At 41.1% G+C, this 23,439-nt stretch overlaps 1 protein-coding gene across 4 annotated transcripts in view; it reads left to right on the top strand.

Moving 5' to 3' along the window:
* Positions 1–23,439, top strand: part of SMYD3 (SET and MYND domain containing 3) — a gene marked incomplete at its 5' end in the record, with an annotated part of 376,460 nt that overhangs the window by 346,760 nt on the left and 6,261 nt on the right. For 2 of the 4 annotated variants that reach the window (XM_081905838.1, XM_081905839.1), the window contains 2 exons: positions 15,030–15,138; positions 19,047–19,561. In XM_081905838.1, the coding sequence (XP_081761964.1) occupies positions 15,030–15,138; positions 19,047–19,148 (211 nt within the window). In that variant the 3' untranslated portion in view covers positions 19,149–19,561. Of the gene's footprint in view, positions 1–15,029; positions 15,139–19,046; positions 19,562–23,439 lie in introns of those variants that run through there. The other 2 variants (XR_014166902.1, XR_014166903.1) reach the window with 1 other exon arrangement.

The raw sequence follows: 23,439 nt of genomic DNA on the forward strand, positions 1-23,439 counted from the left end.
AAACAAACCAGAGAACAAGCCTGAGTCACTTAAGCAGGAAATCCACTAACCTTGCAGCATATTTCTTTATGCACTAACCTTGCAGGATGTGTTTGCTTCTTACCTGAGCACTGTGACTGAACTTGAGAATTCAGCATTGCAATTGTTAATGTGTCTCTGAACTTGCAACCTTTTTCATAAGATTTTGGATTTTCTAGACTTCTACCCCTCCACCCTTTTTAATTTGAGTGCAAGCAGAAGGTAAAACATACTCAAGGCATCCATTATTACTTTCCACAATTTGCTGGAAAAGGCAGAAGCTATTAAAAACTGAAGGCATGCATATCTCATGCTATTCAGCTAACTGGTAATTAAAGAACAATTAAATTTTTCATGGTGTAGATTATGACTGTTTTTCAAAGCCATTAGAAGCTGCAGCTCCCTGAGAGCTAGGCTGCTAAGACAGAGATGTTTATTGCTACAGCTTTCATTAAATGCACTGATTAATGGTATCTGAAAACAAAGTGGCTTTTTGTATGTCCGTACTGTTTAAGAACATACAACTGTGGGTGTAGCATTTAAAGCAGGGTGACTGGACAGGTTTTTTTGGGATGAACAAACATTGTACTATTCAGTTGAAGACCTGCACCAAATGCTGCAGCTATTCAATCTCTTGTGTTAGGGGTAAGGAATACTTTTGGCCCAATAGGCTAGATCTTTATTCCCCACCCCCATGAAGTCATAATGATATCAGGTGATTGGCAGTCTCATCCCCCTGTCAAGGTTGACCAATAGTTGTGGTGGGAAATAGAGACTAACCAGGACTGAACTCCCCACTTATCAACTGCGGGGGCAGGAGGTTCAGTCCTGATTTTTTGTAAGGATCAGCTGCACCCATTGAACCCACCTATCAGTGTGATGTCACCTGATTGACAGGTGGATGTAGTTTAACAAAAATGGCCCCACAGACCAAAGTAGAACTACCACTGGCTTGCGAGCTGGAGATTTCCTACCTCTGTTCTAGGGCTACAAAAGACACAGAGAGCTGGGTAATGCTCTATTATTTCAAAGAAGCAGTGACTGTTAGAAGGATCATCAAGGGAACTTTCTTTAGCAGATTTCAGGCACTAGTTGGCTTTTCTTGATTCCTAAACAACTCAAGGCTGGAATTAGACATGGGATATATTTGTGTACCATTGAAAACATGACACACACACACATATTTCTGTCATCATCATCCCCTAAAACTATGTAATGCAAAGGATGTGATGTCACTATTTGAATCATACTTATAACTGTTGACACAAAGAGACAACAGACAAAACAAAAGGATGGGAGAAGGAATAGGACAGCCCAAGCCCAATAGGACTGCTGAAGCAGAACCTGGAAAGGATTGGGTTCTGGGGCAGAGTACAGGAAGAAGGGTTTCAGGACCATGGGCAGCAGTTTTGTTGCTTGGAGCAGGAAGGAGCAAGTTGTCTCAGTACTGAATTGTTGCAATTACCAAAGCTTCGTAGTCTGGCTTGAAAAAATCTAGACTGAAGCTTGGATAACCTGCCTTCTTCTTTGAGAGAAACCTGCTACAATTAGCTACTGGTATTAATGATGCTAAATAAGTTGGTTCACTCAATATGTTAAAATTGACAGTGCAAGATATGCTAAAGAAGTAGACCAGTAACTAATTTTTACTACTTTTGTCATGTGATAGGAAAGCAGAATATAAGCTTTGCTGCCTGCCCACCATTCCAATTGCTATATTTGCTTCTTTTTAATTGTTCTAGGTATCCTTGTAATTTTACATACTTAGCAGATAAGAAGCTTAATCTGAGATTCCTTATATGATGCATGAAGTAGGAGTTGCATGTGCTAAATGCCATAAAACCTTTGCATTTTTGAACAATCCATCTATGTGTTGGAATGGCGACTGATTAAGCCTTTTTATAAAAAAAAACACCACTTTTTTTGCATCCACCAGCTGTTTCGATCATACCTGTATGCTTCATAGTCTCTTTTACTCTTCTTTAAAACTGCTTAAGGAGGAAGCAGTAAAATCTGTTTAGATGAATAAATCAGATAGTACAATTTTTTAAAAAAATAAAAAGCTTTCTCTCTCGTGCATTCTACAATGCAAGGATATGCATAAAAAGTGGCTGCTAATATCAGGGTTAGGATTGTGAGCCAAGGCATCGCGGTTAGATTGCTGATATCAATCAGAAGGCTGAACACTTTCCAGGAACCTTCCAGCACTGAGGCATGCATCATCTGCTGTCCTGGTTTTCATTCAAATCTTTTAACTCTTGCAGCCATTCTAGTTACAAGCATCCCTCCAGCAGTGGCTGAAGGGGATCGGTATGGTATGCATGAGCATACTGTTTTTCTGCCTTGCTGCCCTGTGCTGTTTGTGTGTGAGGTTCAAGATTAAATTGGAGAAAAATCTCCGATCAGAAACTGAACATTTTTCCAGCCTCACTCTGTCAAGCTGCACATGCTGAACAGCAGGGGGGATGCAGTAAAGGAGGCAAAGGATGAGCTGGAAGCAACAAGGAAAATAGGGAGGGCGAGGATATACTCTCAGTAGAGATAATAGGAGAGGCAGAGGGAGGGAGAGAGGGCCAGATATCAGCAGCTCACAAGTGGCAAAAGCTGGAATGCCAAGAAATTTGAGGGGCTGGCATGGTTAAAACTAACCAGCTACATGCGATCCCAGTTTGTATAGCAGCAGACAACAAAGAACACAGGAAGTTTCCCAGATAAAAGACAGTATCTTTCCTCCTATAGTACACCTCCATCCTCACCTATGGAAGCACACTGTGAGGTCTCAACAATCTGTGTTTTCCCTGCAATGATCCTTTTCAACCCCTTGGAGGATCAGAGCAAATGTACCTTGAGGGACTGGCACATCCTCAAAATTGGAGCCACCTAAATGAGTCTAAAACATCTCTGATATGAGAATATGGAAGTGCTAAAAGAGCCCTGTGCCATACAGTTCATTGAGGGTGCATAAATTAATATCAATGCTGTTTTTTTGTAAAGGTTATTTAAAGGTAGTGTTGAAAATAAAAGAGATCATTATATAGCACGGTAATACTAATATCAGCAGTCGATCTCATAAACAGTTGGGCCTTACAGTTACAGACATCTTGATTGGAAGTTGTTTGCGGACCAAAATATTTGTTAGCCGATATACACATGCTCAGCTGAGACATGGGTTTCCACGTAAATAACTGTAACTGTGCTATGTTTTCTCGCCTTTTGAATTATTGCAAAGTTTCCGCATGCCATGCAGAAACACAACAGAGCCTGTACAGTTCAGCAGGAAGAGTCTAGGGTTTCAGTGTTGAGGACCACACAGCAAATTCCCCCCCTCCTTGATTATGAAGCTTACAGGGTGGTCTTGGGCAAGTTCCTGCATCTCAGCTGAACTGAACCCACAAGGTTTCTGTGAGGTTTGAAGGAGAGAGCCCCGTATTGTCTGTGCTGAACTCCTTGGAGGAATGGCTAACGACAAATGTGAAAAGCAAACAGATAGCTCTGGTGTATACGCATGATGTCAATCTTCACACTGCAGGCAGAAAGTTGGAAGCTAAATGAATCCATTGAAAACCAAGACTGGCCCAAGTGTGCAAACGACTCAAAGAGTTTCTTGGGCCTGGAATGTTTTCAGACAGATTCCAGTGGGGTAGTCAATATAGTGAGTTACAGATTGGCTGTAACGTACATTTTTGACTGGAGCCCACTTGGCCAGATGTTTGTAGCCCACAGCTGCACATGCTACAATAAATCTGTGGATCATTAAAGTGCCACAGGATTCTTGTTAGTGTATCTTGAGGCTGCAGTGAAGCAACATGTGATCCACACATTGTGCCTCTGCCACCTTTTTGACAGTTGCTGCACGATCCCTCCTGTGAGTGCTTGAGCCAGCAAAACATCTTTTAGGACGGTGGTATTCTTGACAGATTTGTTTCTTTCGTATTAGCAGATTTTTCATTTATTGTAATATTAGCAATAAATACGGATAGAAATGAAGGTGAAAAATGTGCCATAACTATTAGAATAAAGATAAAAATGTAAGTTAGTATCTGGTCATGATACAGTGGTACCCTACTTAACCATACTTAACCTGAAACTGTTCTTAACCTGAAGCACCACTTTAGCTAATTGGGCCTCCTGCTGCTGCCGCAATGCTGGAGCCCGATTTCTGTTCTCATCCTGAAGCAAAGTTCTTAACCTGAAGCACTATTTCTGGGTTAGCAGAGTCTTTAACCTGAAGTGTATGTAACCTGAAGCGTATGTAACATGAGGTACCACTGTATTAGGTTGTTTTTAACTATCACCTTATTTTACAGTAGATCAGTAATTTCTTGTTTATACTGAAAGTATGTTTCAGTTTTCCATTGGAAACACACCATAGTAAAAAAACAACAACTGTGGTACCAAGTTGCTTTGACCATGGTTATAACCTAAGCAAGTACACTGATTTCTCTAGAAATGTAGACTATATTCAAACAACTGGCAGGGCCCAGAGACTATAAAAAGCAATTAGATTCTAGATAATTCCCAGAATAAAAGAGAGAAGGCGGAAGAAAAGTGAATTAGAGCACTAATAAGGAGGGTCTCCCCCCCCCCCAGCCAGTTCCATAGTGAAAAGTATGGCATTATGTGTATCTAGGTGAAAGCAAGGGGAGGAAGAAGTCTACTGTCAAATACTGAAGTAGACAATGGAGGTGTCCTATATTTCCGGTAATTACAGGAACACTCAAAGGAGCATGTGCTTCTGCAGCTAAAGCCAGATCCAGCACTGGCCATTTGAACAGTGACCTGGTTGCTCTTAACTTGCAAGGCAACACTTTATTCTTCTCCTTACTTCGAGTTATGGTGAGGGCAAAATTTAGTTTTGAAAACCAGTTTTATTCAATTAATCCAGAAATGGCTATATTATACTGTTTGTTGCATTTATAGACAATGGTTACCTCCGGTTACAGACGCTCCAGGTTACAGACTCCACTAGCCCAGAAATAGTACCTTGGGTTAAGAACTTTGCTTCAGGATGAGAACAGAAATCGCATGGCGATGGTGTGTCAGCGGCAGTGGGAGGCCCCATTAGCTAAAGTGGTACCTCAGGTTAAGAACAGTTTCAGGTTAAGAACAGACCTCCAGAACAAATTAAGTTCTTAACCCGAGGTACCACTGTAATACCTTTATACTGAAGCACCAATGGTGGTTTACAATTTAAAATATTGACACAAACGAATGGTGCAAAATATTCTCAGACTGATTTCAAGATCTGATAGCACTCACTCTCTGAAGTAATTCCAGCTTGGTGTAGTGGATAGAGTGTTGGACTAGGACCTGGGAGACCCAGGTTCAAGTCAGTGCTCAGCCTAGGTTGCCATCTTTCAAAAAGTAAAAACCAGGACACCCCAAAAGTTGAGCTTTTTTAAAAAAGAAACCCCCAAAATTGTTGAGCTTTCTTTTACAAAAACACCAAAAAAGTAAGTTTGAGACTTGCCTAAAATCCAGTACAAAGTACAACATTTCAGAGGCATGGTAGGCCTAGCTCAGCCGTGAAGCTCACTGGGTCAACTTGGACACTGGGTCGCTGTCTCTCACCCCAGCCCACCTCAAAGGGTTATTTGTGGGCGGTAAATGCGGAGCTCCTTGGAGGAATAGCTGGGGTATAAATGCAAATAATAATAATGATGATGATGTAATTTTGACCATTACATTCTTTATTCTTTTGCAACTCTGATACTGTTCTCCTCTTCAGTTGGCCAGATGTACTGTACAGGCTGCTGTGCAGGATTTGAAAGATTCTATTCAGTTCAGGAACACAAACTCTCTTTCTGTTTGATCATCAGAAAAGTAGCTACCTAAGTCTGTTGCAGCAAAAATGACAAAGAATTCTGCAACGACTTAAAGACTAGTTTATTTATGAGCTTTCATAGGCAAAATCTCCCTTCATCAGATTTAAGCCTGCTACACCTAATAAAGCAGATTCTAGTCTTCAAAAGCTGACACTACAATATATTTCCCGGTCTTTAAGAACTCTGTGTTGATGTATTTATGTTCACCTCTGTAGAAAATGTGTTTAAAAAAACCAACAACAGGGAGGCGAGGTGGACAGTTGACTGATTCTGGTTGGGTGATGGTGCCTAAAGAAGCTTCATCCTACAAGCAGTGTTAACTTATTCAGGAATCAAGATGTACAGTTTTCATCTTGTTCACAAATTTAACTGTAATAGCACTTTCTCTTCTGTGTTAAGCATTCAGAGTCAAAGGGATGAGCACAGAGATGCCCACAAATGACAAGTCAGCCAAGCTGCACAGCCTGGCAAGCATGTAAAGTAATGAATATAGAAGAGCAGATTGCAAAAACAGCACAACAGTAGACGAAAAGCAATTTTCCTGACTTTTCCTTTGAGCAAATTATATTATAGCTTCAGCTTGGCAGAACATCAAAACGTCTGCATAGACAACCTCTGCTCCCTTACTGCTATTCTGTGACTTGATTTGGAGAAGAGAGGTAATTTAATATTTTTCCATTTTGTTTGATTTTTGTGCAAAATGGAAAGGAGTAAATGTTTTTTCCTCTTCTTTCCTGATAGGGCATGCAATGAATTTTTGATAGAATCAGAGCTGTCAGCAGCTGTACCTTGCAAAATATTTTGCAACTTGATGGGCTTCTCATGCCAAAGAGATTACAGTCTACTTAAGGCTTTGTTATAATTAATATATCCCAATAGGTCCTCTTAGAGTCTGCATATGACCATCTACTTCAATGACATGACACACCTATAAATTATATTTGTTCCTGTAATGTAGGCAGAAGTATGTAGCTCACCAAATGTGAAATAAAAACAGAACACAGCTTTAGTGATAAACCAGTACTGGTATGATTCAAAATACTTTCCACTGAGACAGGGTAGATATCCTTCCCTCCCCCTCCCCAATTTGAATATTGGGACCTGACCTGTTGCAAACATGCAATGCACCATAGTGGAAATGGCCTAAAACTATGTTTAAAAATCTGATTTAAAGACAAATCACCCATAGATACTGCTAAGTGCTACTGAATTCAGTGGTTCTTATTCTCAGGTAAATGGCACTAGGATGGCTGCCTCAGTTCGGGACAAGAATAGATCAGGTATAGAAAGAATTGTGACCTGTAGTTTATGTGCTACGGGAATGAGCTAATAATGTAGCTGAGCTAAACCTATTATATATGGCTCAGAAAGACTAGCTCAAGAAGAGAAATGTACCATTTTTAGTATTTATGAGATTACAGAATTGTTTAATGAAACTCAAAATAAGATTAATGAATAAATTTGTGGTTATCAGACTGATCAAACAAGGAAGAATTCTATTGGAAAGGAAATTATTTGCTCTGCGCATGGGAATTGCCTTTTAAATAAAATTTCAGTGTCCATTCAAGATCTAGAGATAAGAAGTATTCCAGACTTAATTGGCAGAGAACAAACACAGGGTAATATTTTGGCTTCATTGTACCCATGATTCTGCAGGAATTCAGACTCAATAGCTTTATTTTGGAATGTACAAGAGAAATGCAACCGTATCTACAACTCATTCCTACCACTAAGAATTTAGGGATGCTAACTATTGTGCCCCAGTGTTCAGTGTGTAGTTTTAATCTAATCTGTACAAATTGATCCTAGTTCAAGTACCTTTGCAGCTGATTTTATCCACTTTTTGCTTTGCATTGTAGACTATGTTCAGGGGGATAAAGTCTCTTACTTTCCCATCTGTATTTAGGGTCTGACAGATCATGGCATCTTAGGCCTAGCTGTGTCAATCACTCATTTAAGAAACAAAGGGAAATGCTACATAGGAGCCTCCTTCCAAGGTTATGTGCATGGACCACGCTGAGAAGGGTCTGCCCTGTCTATGCCTAATGCTGGTCTTGTAATTGCACTTTGAAGGAATACAAACCACTTAAGAGTTCAACATGGTCGTCTTGTAGCAGCAGCCAGTCATTGATTTGCTGTCAGAAGATAATGAAGGCCAAGGTTATTGTCACAAAATTACACTGTAAGCTAGCATACATCTTTTCCACCTTTACCTCTTCCTTGTTTTGCTTTGTTTTGTTTTTAATTTGGCTTTCCCTCTGGATCAGATGCTATTTTAAACTGGCATTCTCCAATCTAGGGTCACAGTGTAAACCTATAGAAGTTTACTCATAAGTAATTGAGTTTGGTGGACTTATTTAAGTAGATCTAGCGTGGCAGTAATGTGACCTGGTCTGCCACCGTGTAAGATTCCACAGTTTCTGTTTGCATCTTGGTGTCCATCTGCTCTTGTAATATTAGTTGTTGTGTTGAACTCTGCCTAAGCCTATGAAACCAGAATGGCAATAATATTTATGGCAATATGTGCTATATCTGGTATTCTAATGAGAATGTGTTGAAGTGGTATATATGAGTTTAATACGGCTCTATCCCTTGACCTGCATGGCGATTATGATGCTTTATTAAATTTGTATACTGCACTTCAACTGAAGATCTCAGGGCAGTTCACAACATAAAATACAGAATAAAACAACAAAGTACTTAATAAAGACAAGAACAAAAACAAAATAAACCAAACACATGTTAAAGTACACAGACTGTTAATCAGCCAAAGACCCAGTTGAAGAAGAACATTTTCACCTGGTGCGTAAAGAAGTATAATGAAGGTGCCAGATGAACCTCTCTGGGGAGAACATTCACAAACAGGGAGTCACTGCAGAAAAGTCCATGTTGCCACCCTCCAGACCTCTTGTGGAGGAAGTACAGTGGTACCTCAGGTAACATACGCTTCAGGTTACATACACTTCAGGTTAAAGACTCCGCTAACCCAGAAATAGTGCTTCAGGTTAAGAACTTTGCTTCAGGATGAGAACAGAAATCGGGCTCCAGTGGCGCGGGAGCAGCAGGAGGCCCCATTAGCTAAAGTGGTGCTTCAGGTTAAGAACAGATTAAGTACGGACCTCCGGAATAAATTAAGTACTTAACCTGAGGTACCACTGTATACAAATAGTGATGATCACAGAGTCCGGGTCAGTTCATATGGGAAGAGGTGGTCCTTGAGGTATTGCGGTACTGAGCAGTTTAAGGCTTTATAGATTAAAACCAGCACTTGGAATTGGAAACCCTATAGCTACTGCAGCCTTCAAGAAGGGTAGTTACACAAATCATCAAAAAACCCCACCCACCATGACCTTCGTGTAATTCAGCAACTATGGGCATCTCGCCCTTACTTACTTTGTGTCTCACCTTAATGTAATTTACTTGTCATTTTTTCAAACAGCTTCTGATAAATTGACAGATAAAACATTATGTTTGTGAGGGGTGGTGTGTGTGCAATCAACCACATTTGAAACAGAGCAGGCAGGAAGATTCCATGAACTGACTCAAGGGCTCAGTCAGAGGAGAAAGAATGTTATTCTAGGGTGGAACACAAATTGATAATAGGAACAAAATTGCCACATCATTTCCCAAGAATAATCCCATTAACTGGAGCAGAATCTACTTCTTTCTAAATTGATTTTGGCATTATTATACTCCATCCACCCAACATTATTCCAGAAGTCTGGTACCCTTCACCATAATGGGGGGCATGGGGGGTGAGGAAATACCCTGCTGTGTACCGTACTTCTTCTTTTGTGTATTCTTAACTTTTAGTGAGGTGTAGTATTATGGACTGTATCAAAACCTTCGCAGCTTCGGTGACTCTGGAATCTTCTAACAAGCATTTTCTTCCATTATAAACTCACAAGGCTTACAAATCGTGTGTGTTTGAAATTCCATCAGGCTGAAGGTGGAGGCACAAATGTTGCTTTGCAAATGGGTTTACGGAGAACATCAATTAACCTATTTTAAATTGTGAGGAATTGGAAATGTTCGTCATTTTCTTTGCCCTGTACTAAGCTTTAATCTAAGCTCATGAGAGGATAAAAAAGCTCTAAACAACTGACTTGGAAAGCAAAGAAAAGAGAAGTTCTCTCAGATGTATGATTTTAAAAGATTGTGTTACATATCTAGAAAGCACCAGTCCTCTCCTTTTTATACCCTTTTATAATGTGAAAACACACAGGATGCTCAAGGAAATGAATGACAGGTGCATTTCAAACCAAGTAAATGAACCGTTTCTTCCCAGAGCAATAAACCAGCTAGTAATTTTGATTGTCACAAGAGATTATCACGGCAAATATGCAATCCTGTTTCTTCATTTAAAATGAAATGATAAGGTCCACAAACATTGGAAGTATAGATCCTTTCCCCCACCAATGCCTGTGAAATGTATTTTTCTGCGATATGTTGAGTTACTGGCCTCAATGTAGACAATGCTAAACTGGGCTTACTGGGTTTCCTAGCTCAAAAGGAAATTGCACTACGAATGATAGCAGAAGGCCGAATGTCGGGGAAGTCAAACATAGCAACTGCTTTCTCTTAAAACTCCTGCCAGAATACTGCAATTCTCAGCAGCACCCTGGAATACTGAGAACAATGGGAACTACATTCCCCATGATTCTCTGCATTCTCAGAAGGTGTTGTCATCATGTGCATCCGTTTCCAGGGCTGCGGGCTCATTTCACTAACCTGGTGCCATGGAAGAGCCTGATGCCTTGAACCCTTGGCAAATAGTTCAGGCCTGGAGACATCTGGGCTGTAAAGATTAATTTCAAAATTAAACCAGAATGGGTATGGAAGGACACATAAAATACAATGTCTGAATCTTCCCACCTTACCAGCTCAATAGTAAACTATAACAATAATATCTGAGCTCAAATGGACATAGGAAGAATGTAAAAGAAATTTAAATAACATTGAAATAAATGACCCCATCCTATCTGATCCTCCAAATGTTTGCTCGCATTGAATGGCTTTATTTTGCACAGGATATGGTTCTGGGTAGCATCAATGAGAAGGAAGTTACTTAACTGAAGAGCAGCATTTTAATGTACCTTTTTACATATCCACATGGTGTTCTTACCTTGCTTAAGGTTCAAGCTAGTGCATGCCGCCTCTGAACCGACGTGTCTACAAATGTAAAGAACCTTGTATTGTCACAAGCTGGTAAGGTTATAGGTACATTTTCCCTTGGCATGAGATCCAGAGAAATTAGAGATGGCAGCCTAGCTAGGCCCTGTGCCAAGTGAGAACCAGGATGATGGTTGAACTTTGGTTGGTGACAGGAACCCTTAATAGAATTGGTTCCATGTAACAGCCTTACTCAATTGTCCTCTGGGGCCAGTCATGCTTGTGCTCCTCTAAATGGTTTAAGCACCTCCTGGATTGAGGTTCTAGCCTTCCTGGAGCTCATATTGGTAACTCATTTAGTATGTTGACTTAATTGAGGTGCTAAAAGTATTTTCTGGTTTGTTTGCTGTTTCCAATAGGATACATGAAGTTAAACGGAACCAAACCTTAGCACATTTCCCCTCAAATATCTTCCAAAATATTTACATTGTGCACTTTTCCTCAGGAAGGTGGTCCGGCAAATGTGCTTACACAGAAGATGCTCCAATAATTTAACAGATTTATTACAGAAAATGATACTAAACAGCTATTTTATATGTCAGCTTTAAAGCTTGTGAAAAGCAACTAAACACATGCATAAGACCAGTACATAAATCAGCCCAATAAAACAGCTTTGTAAATATTTATGCACTCAGTGCTCTCAGTTTCACGCTCGCTTCCTTTACCTCCACCTCTTAAATTTCCTCTCTCTTTAGTTTATGGCTGTGAGTGGTTTTGGTTGTCTGCCTGGCATTGCTTAATTACTTACTGCTTCCTCTGGTATCATGTACCATAATCCTAAATCTTCACAAACTCTGATTACCTTAGGAATTGGATGCAGTTATTCCATTAAGTCTAAATGGAACCCTTGTGGGAGTAAAAGGGGACTCTACAGGGTGAATTTACTGCCTCGGTGGTAGTAACCCATTGGAGGTAGTGGCCAGGCAAAAGTGGGCAAAGGGCCAATCTCCACTGCTAGTGAAAGAGCCCACAGTTCTGTGCTGATTTCTTCCTCTTCCCCACATTAGCTCTGGTGCCTTCTTGCTCAGGAAGCTGGAGGGCAGTTCACTCAGTCAGCCTTTCCGTTTCTTTGAGGCATTGGAATGCTAATGGAATTGAGATATTGAATGGGGGTGTACAGAAATGGGGAACCTCCAGGCCTTGTTGCACCACATCTTATTATCTATGACGACTGGCCATGTTGGCTGTGGCTGATGGAAGCTGGAACGAAGGGCAGGCAGGGCACAGTCCTGTTCTCAGTCAGTGAACACGTGGCGCAATGATAGGACAGTCTGCTTTGCACCTCGGTATAAAAGGCTAGTTCATATACATTTAGGAACATAGGAAGCTGCCATTCACTGAGTCAGACCATTGGTCCATCTAGGTCAGTGTTGTCTCCAATGACCACCAGCAGCTACAAGATTCTAGACTGGGTTCTTTCCCAGTTCTACCTGGCAGTGCCAGTGATTGAGCCTGGAACCTTCTGTATGCAAAGCAGATATTTATCTCTTTAAATTTCTTGATGTGTTATTACTTGGTTCCTCAACACATTATGATTTGTGACTGAATATGTGAACTGAATCTACTGCAGAGTAATTTTGTTCATTTATTAATCACCCCCTTCTACCTTTCCATCCAGTGGGCCCACAAGATGGTATACAATTTGTGTATGCAGTGATTGCTCTATGGTGGGTCACTGGCACATGCAAGTCAGTACTTAATGTTGCAGTTGCCAGGTGATGGCCACACATGTGCAGACCAGCCCAAAGTGCCGAGAGGTCTCCCGTATGATAAAATTGCCAAGTATCACACCATGCGAAAGCTAGAAAGCAAGGATCTCTGAAAAAGGTGTTGACATGATCTTACCATGTTGCATGTGTTTCACTCATTGGAGCATTTTTACTAGTAAATATAGAGGGGAAACCACCTCATGGTGAGTACTTAACCGAAAAGGTAGATCAACCCCTGGGCCATTTGCAAATGGTTACTATTTAGTTTCATAGAAAAGGGTTGGTGCCGTTTCTTGTGGGGAAATGGGGTGCTCCCTCCAGTGACTTAATATGGCACATTCTGGTTGGACCATAGTTTATTATCACCCTGTGCTGGAAAAACACAGCTGGACTATTCATCTAACTATGGTATGAAAAGTTCTGGAGCTTTGCCATAATGTAAAAATTAACATGCTATCTAAGAACTCTGAGAGATAATAAAACTACAGACTCATTCTGCACAAACTGGCAAGATTTTATTTCGTTTATTGATAATAATGATGCATGCATACAGGTGCCAGACCAATACACCTGTTTCTTCTTTTAGGAGCCAGTGGAGTAAGCAGCTGCTTTCAAACCAACAACGTGCTGATCTCTTACAAAGCAAAATGATAGTTTCCCCTTTAACTATCTAACCCAGCTCACCTCCCTATATTTTCCAACATATCCTCTTGCTTATTCAACTTTTTGCTATCATGGGCTCCTTGGGGAGGAAGGCTGGTGCATAATTTCAATAAATAATATGCAGATGGCTGTGCTGATCCTATGTTATTTTTGTTTTGTATTACGTTATGTGTTTGTTTCTTTGAGATATATAATTTTCAAAATTAGCACACCCCCAAAGGAAAAAAGAAAAAAGAAAAGCCCTTGCACCATTTGGGGTTGTATCTAAGTTTCTTCCTGCTGCCGTAGCTACACTACAAGATTATTTTTGTAAATAGCATGAAGAACTGCCAGCAAGAATTGATAAATGTTTGATCAAATGGGTTGTTTTCCTTTGCTGAACGACCCTGATCCTGAATAGTTTACACCACTGTATAAATCTTGCAGCTGCAGAGTGATTGCCTTTAAAACACTGACATTTCCAGTACATAATATTGCAAGTAATTAGTGACACCAGGGCATTACATGTGTTCCTTGTGCTACAAACAAGCAGCCTAACTCTGTCTTCATCTCTGTGTATGAATGTAAATCAGGAATAATGGCAGTGCAGTTAATAGGGAGTACTGGTCCCATCAGATTAGTGGGAAAGAAAGCATAAACTGTTATCAGGATAGATCCATCCTGTATGCTAGTAAAGCAAAAGGTGCTCAGGTTTGTTTGGAACGTTGCCGTAGAATGAAATCCCATAGTCAAGAGATTCTGACAGGCATGTAGGTCTATATAAAATGGCTTTTTCAGTTGCTGCTTTCTAAACATGTGTTGAGAAGTATCCAGAAAATGAATAAAGGTGGCTATTTCACACCAACACTGTAGCTGCTACTACAATTGTTGACTAGATGTCTATTATCTTTACAGTGTTCATTATTTCAGGAATCCTCACAATGCTCCTGTAAGGTTGGCCAGTATTAATGCTCCCAAGAAATAGTATATTTTCTGGAGCCAATTACTGAGTTTGTGGCTGAGGAAGGATTTGACCTGGGGATTTAACTGGCTCACATTCTTAGCCACTATGTTTTTGAGGATCAATTTGCTTGTGCTGGGCATTTTAGGTATTGCAAGCCCCTTGGCCATTTTTGCAGACACATATTGTATTTTATTGTGTGGCTAGGGAAATGGAAGCCCTCAGAATTGAAGTTGTGAATACGTTTCACAGTTGTGTATTCTGCATCCTGCTGTCCCGCATGGACTCTTCCCCCAGTCTCTGTGAAGATTCGGAATACAGACCCTGTCTCCACATTGAAAAACCTCCCATGGAAATGAAACTGTCTCAGCACTGCTGTGATAGAAAGCCTCTTTGTTTAACACGAAGCATAGAGAGAGCTATTGTGCTGCCGAACTGAGGTGTGCAAACTGCTCCCACCCCTGTCACTTTCTAACAGGATAATGTAAAAGTCATTCTGCAGGGACAGGAAAAATAATAATTTGTTAATTCCCCTCAGTATTCCACACTTCTTCGCCGTGTAGCTAATTTTCTCTGAATACCTTATTAACATTCACAATGGCTTTGCAGGCCCACTCTAATAGCTCTCCGCTGAGGCAGGAACTGTGAAGGTGAGAGCTGACAAAGATGCTATGATGATTTTTCTCCCTTCCACGCTTCTAGGGTTTATTATTCTGGCTTCCATCCTTTGAGGGCCGTCCAGATGATGAGAGTGGCCAAACTCCAGTGCAGTCACGACTTGTTTCCTCAGGCCCTGGAAACCTTGAAGGAGGTTAGTTTTGCTCGCTCTGCTTCTACCCTTTCCCCTTTCCTTCGCTCTCTAACTGCTGCCATTTTCCTCACCCTCCCAGCTCACCCCCGCTGCTGAAATATTAACCACCAGTCGTTTTCCACCCACCCCACCTCCGCATTTCCTTTTATCCACACTGGTACCGTAGGCAATAGCTGCGCAGTGAGGTGATGGGTCATTGCTACTTACCTAGTTTCCAGGGGTGACTTCCTTTAATATCAGTTGTTGGTAATTACTGTTGAGTAGCTGGGGGGTATCATTAATCACCCCTAACCTTGAGTGGCAAGCAGCTATTAAGATGGACGAATGAAAGAGTATTTCAGTGCCTTAGTCTGCTTCTCATGCTCCCTTTAAAATATTGATTATGTTCTGCCTAGCTGCGTAGGGAATACAGACTAAGGAGTAGGTGAAAACACATCTATGTGTCGGTAATCCTAGACAAGGAAGGGGTACTATATCGATCTGAAACTTTTAGATTAGGATTTTAACATAAAAACGGCAGAGGGGGACCAAAATCTTAAATCGGCAGGCTGGTGTCAGTAGCAGTTCACGTCTAACATTTGATTTTTGACAAACGTCATGTTCAAATGCTGCCATTGACAATAACACCTGATTTTCAGCTGGCAGTCTGAGTTGGAAAGCAAATGCCCCGTGAATTCTGGCAAGTTTTTAATTAACAATGTCTTTTAAAAGTCACTGTGAGTGGAAGACAGTGGTGGCTGTACTGCATTTTATATTGTCAATTTGCCAGAGAGATTCTAATTGAATCAAGTGCAAAATGGATTTTAGGATAATTTTTGTTTTTAATGGGGGGTGTTATGATATTTGATTTTTTAAAAAGAAATAAGAAACCTTAACAGACTTCCTTTTAGAATTGTTAATAGTTTGCTGGCAGATTCAGGATTAAAATCTGTCTCAAATGCACAAATGTTCATTATATTTGGAGTGGAACATTTAGTACTTCTGCTTTGTGGACATGGTATGTGCATTCTTGCATTGTGATCACTTCATATTTGTTAAATCTGTGACCCACCTCATTCTAAGAAGTAGCAACACTCTGTTATCCCCATTGAACAAAATACCTTCCTATATATTAATACAATATAGTAAATTAAAATTATCACCTTAATCCTGAGCTTTAAAGGTAGCCCAAATAAGAATATTTACAGCACCTAGGGAAAAATATTACAGCTTTACACACACACACACCCTCTCTCCACACATTCTGTTACGGTAATAGTGTGCTATTCCACATGAGCTCAATTGCTTGCTATTCCTATGCTTAATTCAGCCAGCAGCTGCCTTATTTGGAGTTTCTCGTCATGAGTTTGTGATAGAGTCACAAAGTACAAGTCACAAAGTGTTACCAGATGTCCCCGGTTCCCGGGGACAGTCCCCAGATTTGCAAATCTGTCCCCGGAATGTCCCCAGATTTGCAAATCTGTCTGAGGGAAACGTGGCAGCGGCAGCCTCATCAGCCCGGAGCCAGCCTGGTAGCGCAGCTGGCTCCGGCTGGCTTCAGGAGCTGCTCGCTGCGGTGGCGCCCGCCATTTTTCCTGCGCCACGGCAGCGAGCAGCTCCTGAAGCCAGCCAGAGCCAACTGCGCTAACAGGCTGGCCCCTCCTGGGCAATTGCCGCCCACCCATGACTCCCGAGCCTCCCCTGATCTGTCAGAACGAAGGGGGAAGGAGATCAGGGAAGGCTCGGGAGACACAGTTGCCCAGTTTTTAAAAAAACTCTGCGCATTTATGTTTCACAGGGTGCAAAAGAAGGGCTTTGCACCTTTATACAATATGCATGCGTGCTTGGGCCCAGGGTCTTTTGCCTCACCATCCCCACCTTGTTGCTACTCAGCTTCAAAAAAAAGGGTCCCCGGATTCATTGAAAAAAATCTGGTAACCATAAGGTACATAGCACATATTTGTGAATACACAGTATAGCATTCTGACAGCTGCCTTGCTTACTGCACTTCACTAATTGTACCTTTTTAAGCTTGTAAATGTATCCTAAGTACTAGTGTGACTTTCTTCGCTAAGGACTTAGATCAAATGAGGATTCTGAAATTCAGTTGAACCAGTGCAATGCTTATGCATGATAATGGTTAGAACTTGAATTGTTGTTGGATTTTATGGTGTTCAGTTCTGTAATAAATCACGGATCCAGTTGAACTCAAGACCGTGTGCTTACAGAGTTGCAGGTCGCCTCTTATCTAGGCACTGAACAGGCCTCTCCTTCCTCCTTGCACTGTTTTGGAGATTCTCCTGACCCTCCGCCAAGCCATTTTCGGGGGAGGGAGTGGGGAACCCCCATTGCGCTAGCAGACGTCCTTGCATGGGCTTCGACTGCCGGGTCCAGTTAATTGAAACCGGCTCGTTATTTAAATAGTGCACAAGAGAAATGGCATAGTCCTTCCTGAGCTGCACTGTTTCAGACTGCAGCTGGGAGATGTCAGAGATTGCAGTCACATATAACCTCCCTGCACATGGAAAGGGATCTAGTCTGCTACCACTATACCCCGTGATACAGGAAGGTTGGTTCTGAGTGATTATAATAATATATCAACTTGTCAGCCGAAATATATATTCCATCTGTATCAATCCCCTGCTGGGAAAAGCTCAAAGGAACATGAGCAAAAAGCCCTTCTGCTCCAGAGTGATGCTGAACTCTTTCTGACTATATGTCATTTGAACTGGTTCTTTCCAGCTTGCCCTGTGCATTATTAACTGCATGTGTGATTAAAGTAAAATGAGTATGGCTTTCTAGGCATTTGTCCTTCCTTTGCTGCCTCTAACAGGCATTCATTTTAATCAAGGGACAAAGGAGAAACAGAAATGATTTCCTCAATACTCTGTCCTTTTGCTTTGTAGAGCATCAGCATGATGGAGTTTGCTTCCTCCTTTCATCATGACTGAGCGGTGCGGCAGCATATTTGCATACTGTTACATACGCTGATGTTAGGTACCCTGTCCAATCCCAATGCAAATTAGACACAAATGAATGTGCTGGGCTTTTATTTGCATTCAGAGACACATTCTTACCAATTATCTAATGAGGCTTTATATTCTTGGGTAAGACAACTGTGTGGCTTCTGATACCGTGGCCTGTCTCGTATTTGTTTGTACAGAACAGTAATAATAAATAATAATAATAAAACCAGTTCCTTAAATCATGAGAGAAGCCACTGGTCTTACGGTGCTCAACAGTTGCTATGATTGTTTTATCCTGTGGAGGAAACAGCTTTTGTGTAATGACTTCTGTATGCACACATTGTAATATTTAGCTTAGGCTGCAATCCAAACTCCTTTTTCCTGGGAGTAAGCCCCACTAAATTCAATATGACTTACTTCTGAGTAGACATGGTTAGGATTGCATGGTTAGTGTGCATGCATTTTCTGATCAACCCATACACATAGCCCAAACCAGGTGCATAGCTCTAGCTCCCACAGTCAGTTCCTTGGGCAGCATTGCATGCAGATCAGCGCATGATTTGGGCTACTCTTGCTATCGGTTTAGGTTTTTATTTTCCTTCAGTTCCTTTGCACTTTGTGGTGCCCCTGCTGTCTTCACAAATGAGCTTCTCTGGAAGCAGGACCTGCTTATGGAAGGTGCCACGGCCATGTTCTCCACAGCTCCTAAATCTTCATGACTCCGCTCTAAAGGCCTGTTGGTGTCATCCTGTCATCCTGCACTGAGTAGCTGCTGATAACGTGGCAAATCTCCTCTAGTGTGGCCACCTGTGTCTATATTCCTTTTTGGACATCTGCAGATGAAGAGTGTTGCAAATGCGCAAAAGAAAAGAAAAATTAAAAGAAAAAGCAGAACTTTCCAGCCAGAGCAGCAGTTGAGAGGCATGCAATAAAGAATGATGGATTACCTGTCTGTCTTTTCAGGCTTATGATATCATGAAAGTGACCCATGGGACAGAACACAGCCTAGTGCACGACTTGATGATGCTCAAGGAAGACTGTGAGGCTGGCCTGCCATTAGAATGAAGAAGACCTGCAACTCACTACTCTGCAGAAAGGGAATGAAGAGAAGACACGGGAGAAAGAAAATGTCTCCCTACACAACCTATGTGGCTGTCATGATCTCATTAATCAGAGAACAGTTAGGAAAAGGTTCCAGTTGTTTTGGTGTGTAACCTGTATATTGTTTCTTCTGCTAATTCTTCAAAGGACCTTTCACACCAGTTTCTTGATATTTCCACCAGAAGTATGCTGTCTGCAAAACAACGTGTTGACAAAGGAACTTGGACAGTTCTTGGTAAAAGTACAATATACTGTTTACGACGTAGAAAATGATAATTTCTGGAAATGATTTTCTTCATTTATCATGGTAGCTAAGGTACTCTTTATATGTCATGGTAACCAATATTAAACAAAAATAAAATCTTATATCCAAAGTATTTGAATTCCATTTTTATTGCTGCTTTCTCTCCTGCATTGCATCACTTCTTTTCCTTTCACATGCTGTCATTTTGAGACATGGAATGATCCTGTGGATGAATTTGTTTTACATCCTTTCCAGTTTTAGTTTGCCTAGAATATCCACCATTAAGTACCATTAATTTGTTAACTGTGGAATTTGCTTATGCATGTTGAATCTGTTCTTCTAAAGCTGTACATCGATTCAGCTCCTCCATACTGATTCCTTTGAGTTATACAGACTTAATATCATCTGAGCTTGATTGGTGCATGTCTTAGGGTAGTTCTCTACCTTTGTTGGGTTCAAGAGGGATGAGGTAGGTTTCATAGGAAGGAAGGAAATCATATACACACTGATTACTAATGAGTAAACTCAACTGAACATAATTAGATTTTCTTCTGTCTTAACATGCATAGGATTAAAATGCAGCCTTCTTTGTCATTCAAACACTGTGTTTAGCCTTGTACTGATACCCAGGAAAGTGATTTCATGTACGCAGCATTTGGAAAAGTGGTTACCAGTTCTTACCATATGTTTTTTTAAAAATCTGCATGCGTTCATATCTTCCTTTGCAACCAAGAAACAAGGAAATGCCTTATTCCAATTCAGACTGTTGGTCAAGCTAGCAATCTGACTGGCAGCAGATCTCCAGGGTGTTGGGCTAATAGACCCTGCTAGAGATTAAATCTTAAAATTCCCAAAATCTGCAGTGGCTACCAGTCAATTCACTAATAATATAAATACAGCATGTTGTTTCTGATAGCAGCTACCGTGGTACCTCGGGTTAAGTACTTAATTCGTTCCGGAGGTCCGTTCTTAACCTGAAACTGTTCTTAACCTGAAGCACCACTTTAGCTAATGGGGCCTCCTGCTGCCGCCGCACCGCCGGAGCACGATTTCTGTTCTCATCCTGAAGCAAAGTGCTTAACCTGAAGCACTATTTCTGGGTTAACAGAGTCTGTAACCTGAAGCGTCTGTAACCTGAAGCATATGTAACCCGAGGTACCACTGTATTTGTTACCCCAGTTTGCTGCGTTCTTGGGAAAGTCTTTTAGCTTCACCTCCTATTTAGTATGAGGAAGGGCCATAGCTCAGCAGGAGAGCATCTGCTTTGCATGCAGAAGGTGCCAAGTAGGTCTGGGAGAAATCCCTGTCTGAAGCCCTGGAGAGCTGCAGCCAGATGGTGTAAGCAATGCTGAGCGAGGTGGACCAATGGTCTGACTTAGCATAGGCCGCTTTCTATGTTACCAACAATAATGCATTGGAAGAGTGAGAAATTGCCACTGAGCAAGGGATGCGGTGGCGCTGTGGGTTAAACCACAGAGCCTAGGACTTGCCGATCAGAAGGTCAGCGGTTCGAATCCCTGCAACGGGGTGAGCTCTCGTTGCTCGGTCCCTGCTCCTGCCAACCTAGCAGTTCGAAAGCATGTCAGAGGGCAAGTAGATAAATAGGTACCGCTCTGGTGGGAAGGTAAACGGCGTTTCCGTGCGCTGCTCTGGTTCGCCAGAAGCAGCTTAGACATGCTGGCCACATGACCCGGAAGCTGTACGCCGGCTCCCTTGGCCAATAAAGCGAGATGAGCGCCACAACCCCAGAGTCGTCCATGACTGGACCTAATGGTCAGGAGTCCCTTTACCTTTACTTAAGACATTTTAGCCAGTGCACTTAATTTTTTAAGCCTTAAGTAGATGTTAACAAAGCCAAATATTTCTGTGAGAAATTTAAACAGAAACCATTTACATGTTTTGAAATCTTTACATAATAATAATAATAATAATAATAATAATAATAATAATAATAATAATAATAATAATTACCAGTATTTATCTGCCAACCATCTGACTGGGTTGCCCCAGCCACCCTGGGCTTCTCCGAACAGAATATTAAAAACACAGTAAACATCAAACTTCTAAAACTTCCTTATACAGGGCTGCCTTTAGCGTTTGTCTCTGTTCCCCTCCTCCACCAGGACAGTTTACTGCTTCCTTCCCATCCATGACTGTCATTTTATTAATCTCTAGTCAGCTTCTTCACAACAATAACTTGACACCATTCGGTGAGAATACATTTCTGAGAAAATGAACACTCCAGGCCTGCTTTGCAGCCTCATCTCATGAATGCAAACGCTGGAGACTCATCTCCCCTCAAGTGGTTTGAGAAAGTTATGGTGAGTGTAGCATTGTGCACTTGAAAAATTGAAATTTCGGGAAAGGTTGAGTCATGTCAGCCACCCAAGGAGTGCAATAATCCAAGGAGAACTGTTGTTGTTGTTGTTGTTGTTGTTGTTGTTGTTGTAATGGCTAGTTAAGAAAGGGAAAATGTTCAAGGGGAAGGCCAGATCCAGGCATTAAGGACCAAACTGGAAGTTTAGTAAATTGCATCAGTTCAATTAATTTGCATGTTAAAACAAGTGCTCATAGAATATGTGTGGTGGGACACTTAATAAGCTTAGGACCATGCGTGAGCCAGTAAAGGGAGTTTCTTTTCACCATAGCCTCAGTGAAAATTGTCCCAGCAGCTGCTATTTGCAGTGGTGGGAAGCCTCTGTTAAACCTGTCCCCGTGGTCCTGCTTCTGCCCTCACAGCTGCTATTTTCATTTTTTAATGGTGCCATGTTAATTGTATCCACACAGTGGCATTTCTAGTTTGGCTCTTAGCAGTGTTACTGCTGCTGCAAAGTTTTAAAGAGATGGACAGCTCATCCTACCATTTAGTGGTGCTGCTGTCTCCAGATAGGAGGTGTGACACCCTGCTGAAAGGATAAGCCTGAAAATCACTATACGAATATCCCAAAGGCATATTATATTTCCTACCTCTGCTGGGCACATATGTACCTGAAATTTTGGAGATCTAGTACGCTATATGTGTAAGCAGTGCCTTTATTGTGATAGTCCTTACTAGAGTGGAGAACTGGCACCTCTTTAACCTCTTTTTCCCCCCCTCTGCTGAAGGCAGCCATCTTTTGCTGGTAGTCACAGCACATTAATCAATATGGAACTACCATCACCTCATCTTTTTTACACCCACACCCACTGTGTGCGTAAGGTGCTCACATATAACAAAGGTAGACCCTTTGATAATTATTTTCTGGAGACCTTCTGAGTGGGAGCTTCACCAAAAGTACGGTTGTACCTTGGAAGTTGAATGGAATTCGTTATGGAAGTCCTTTCGATTTCCAAAATGTTTGGAAACCAAAGCACGGCTTCTGATTGGTTGCAGGAAGTGAAACAGACATTTATTTTAGTTTGAGAGTTATTTGTTGGACAATTTAATTTCTGCAGGGTAAATGTTGGAGAGAGACAGAGCAGCAAAGGCAGAGGGGACCTTGTTGCTCTCACTGTTCTTTACACACAGTGTGGGTGATGCTGGAAAAACAAAACCAGCCAGTTATAAAGCTCAATGAGATTTAAATAATAACTTTGTGCTGACTAGTTAAATAGCAATTTGTACTCTTATCTGTTTTACTGTATTTGCAATGTGTCACAAGCCACCTCAATAACTTCTGTTAGTAATTATTATTATTATTATTATTATTATTATTATTATTATTATTATTATTATTATTTACTATTAGTACTATTATTATTAGAGTTAGAATTAGAATTAGAAATACTACTAGATAAAAAATACGTATATTGTGCTTGGGATAACATGCAGCCCAGAGATATAAATGATAAAACCTGAAATTTCAGTTCAGTATAATTTCTACATTACAACAGAACCAAATTCAGTGCAATGTATGATAATGCTAATTCTACCTACAGGCCAATTTCTGTCTTCTCACATGATATACAATTTGCTGAAGGATCCGTCTCTGTTTAAAACAGTAACACTTTTTTTGCTCCTCACACCGAAGT

The sequence above is a fragment of the Podarcis melisellensis genome (assembly GCF_964234715.1).
Source record: "Podarcis melisellensis genome assembly, chromosome: 3".
Lineage (NCBI taxonomy): Eukaryota > Metazoa > Chordata > Lepidosauria > Squamata > Lacertidae > Podarcis > Podarcis melisellensis.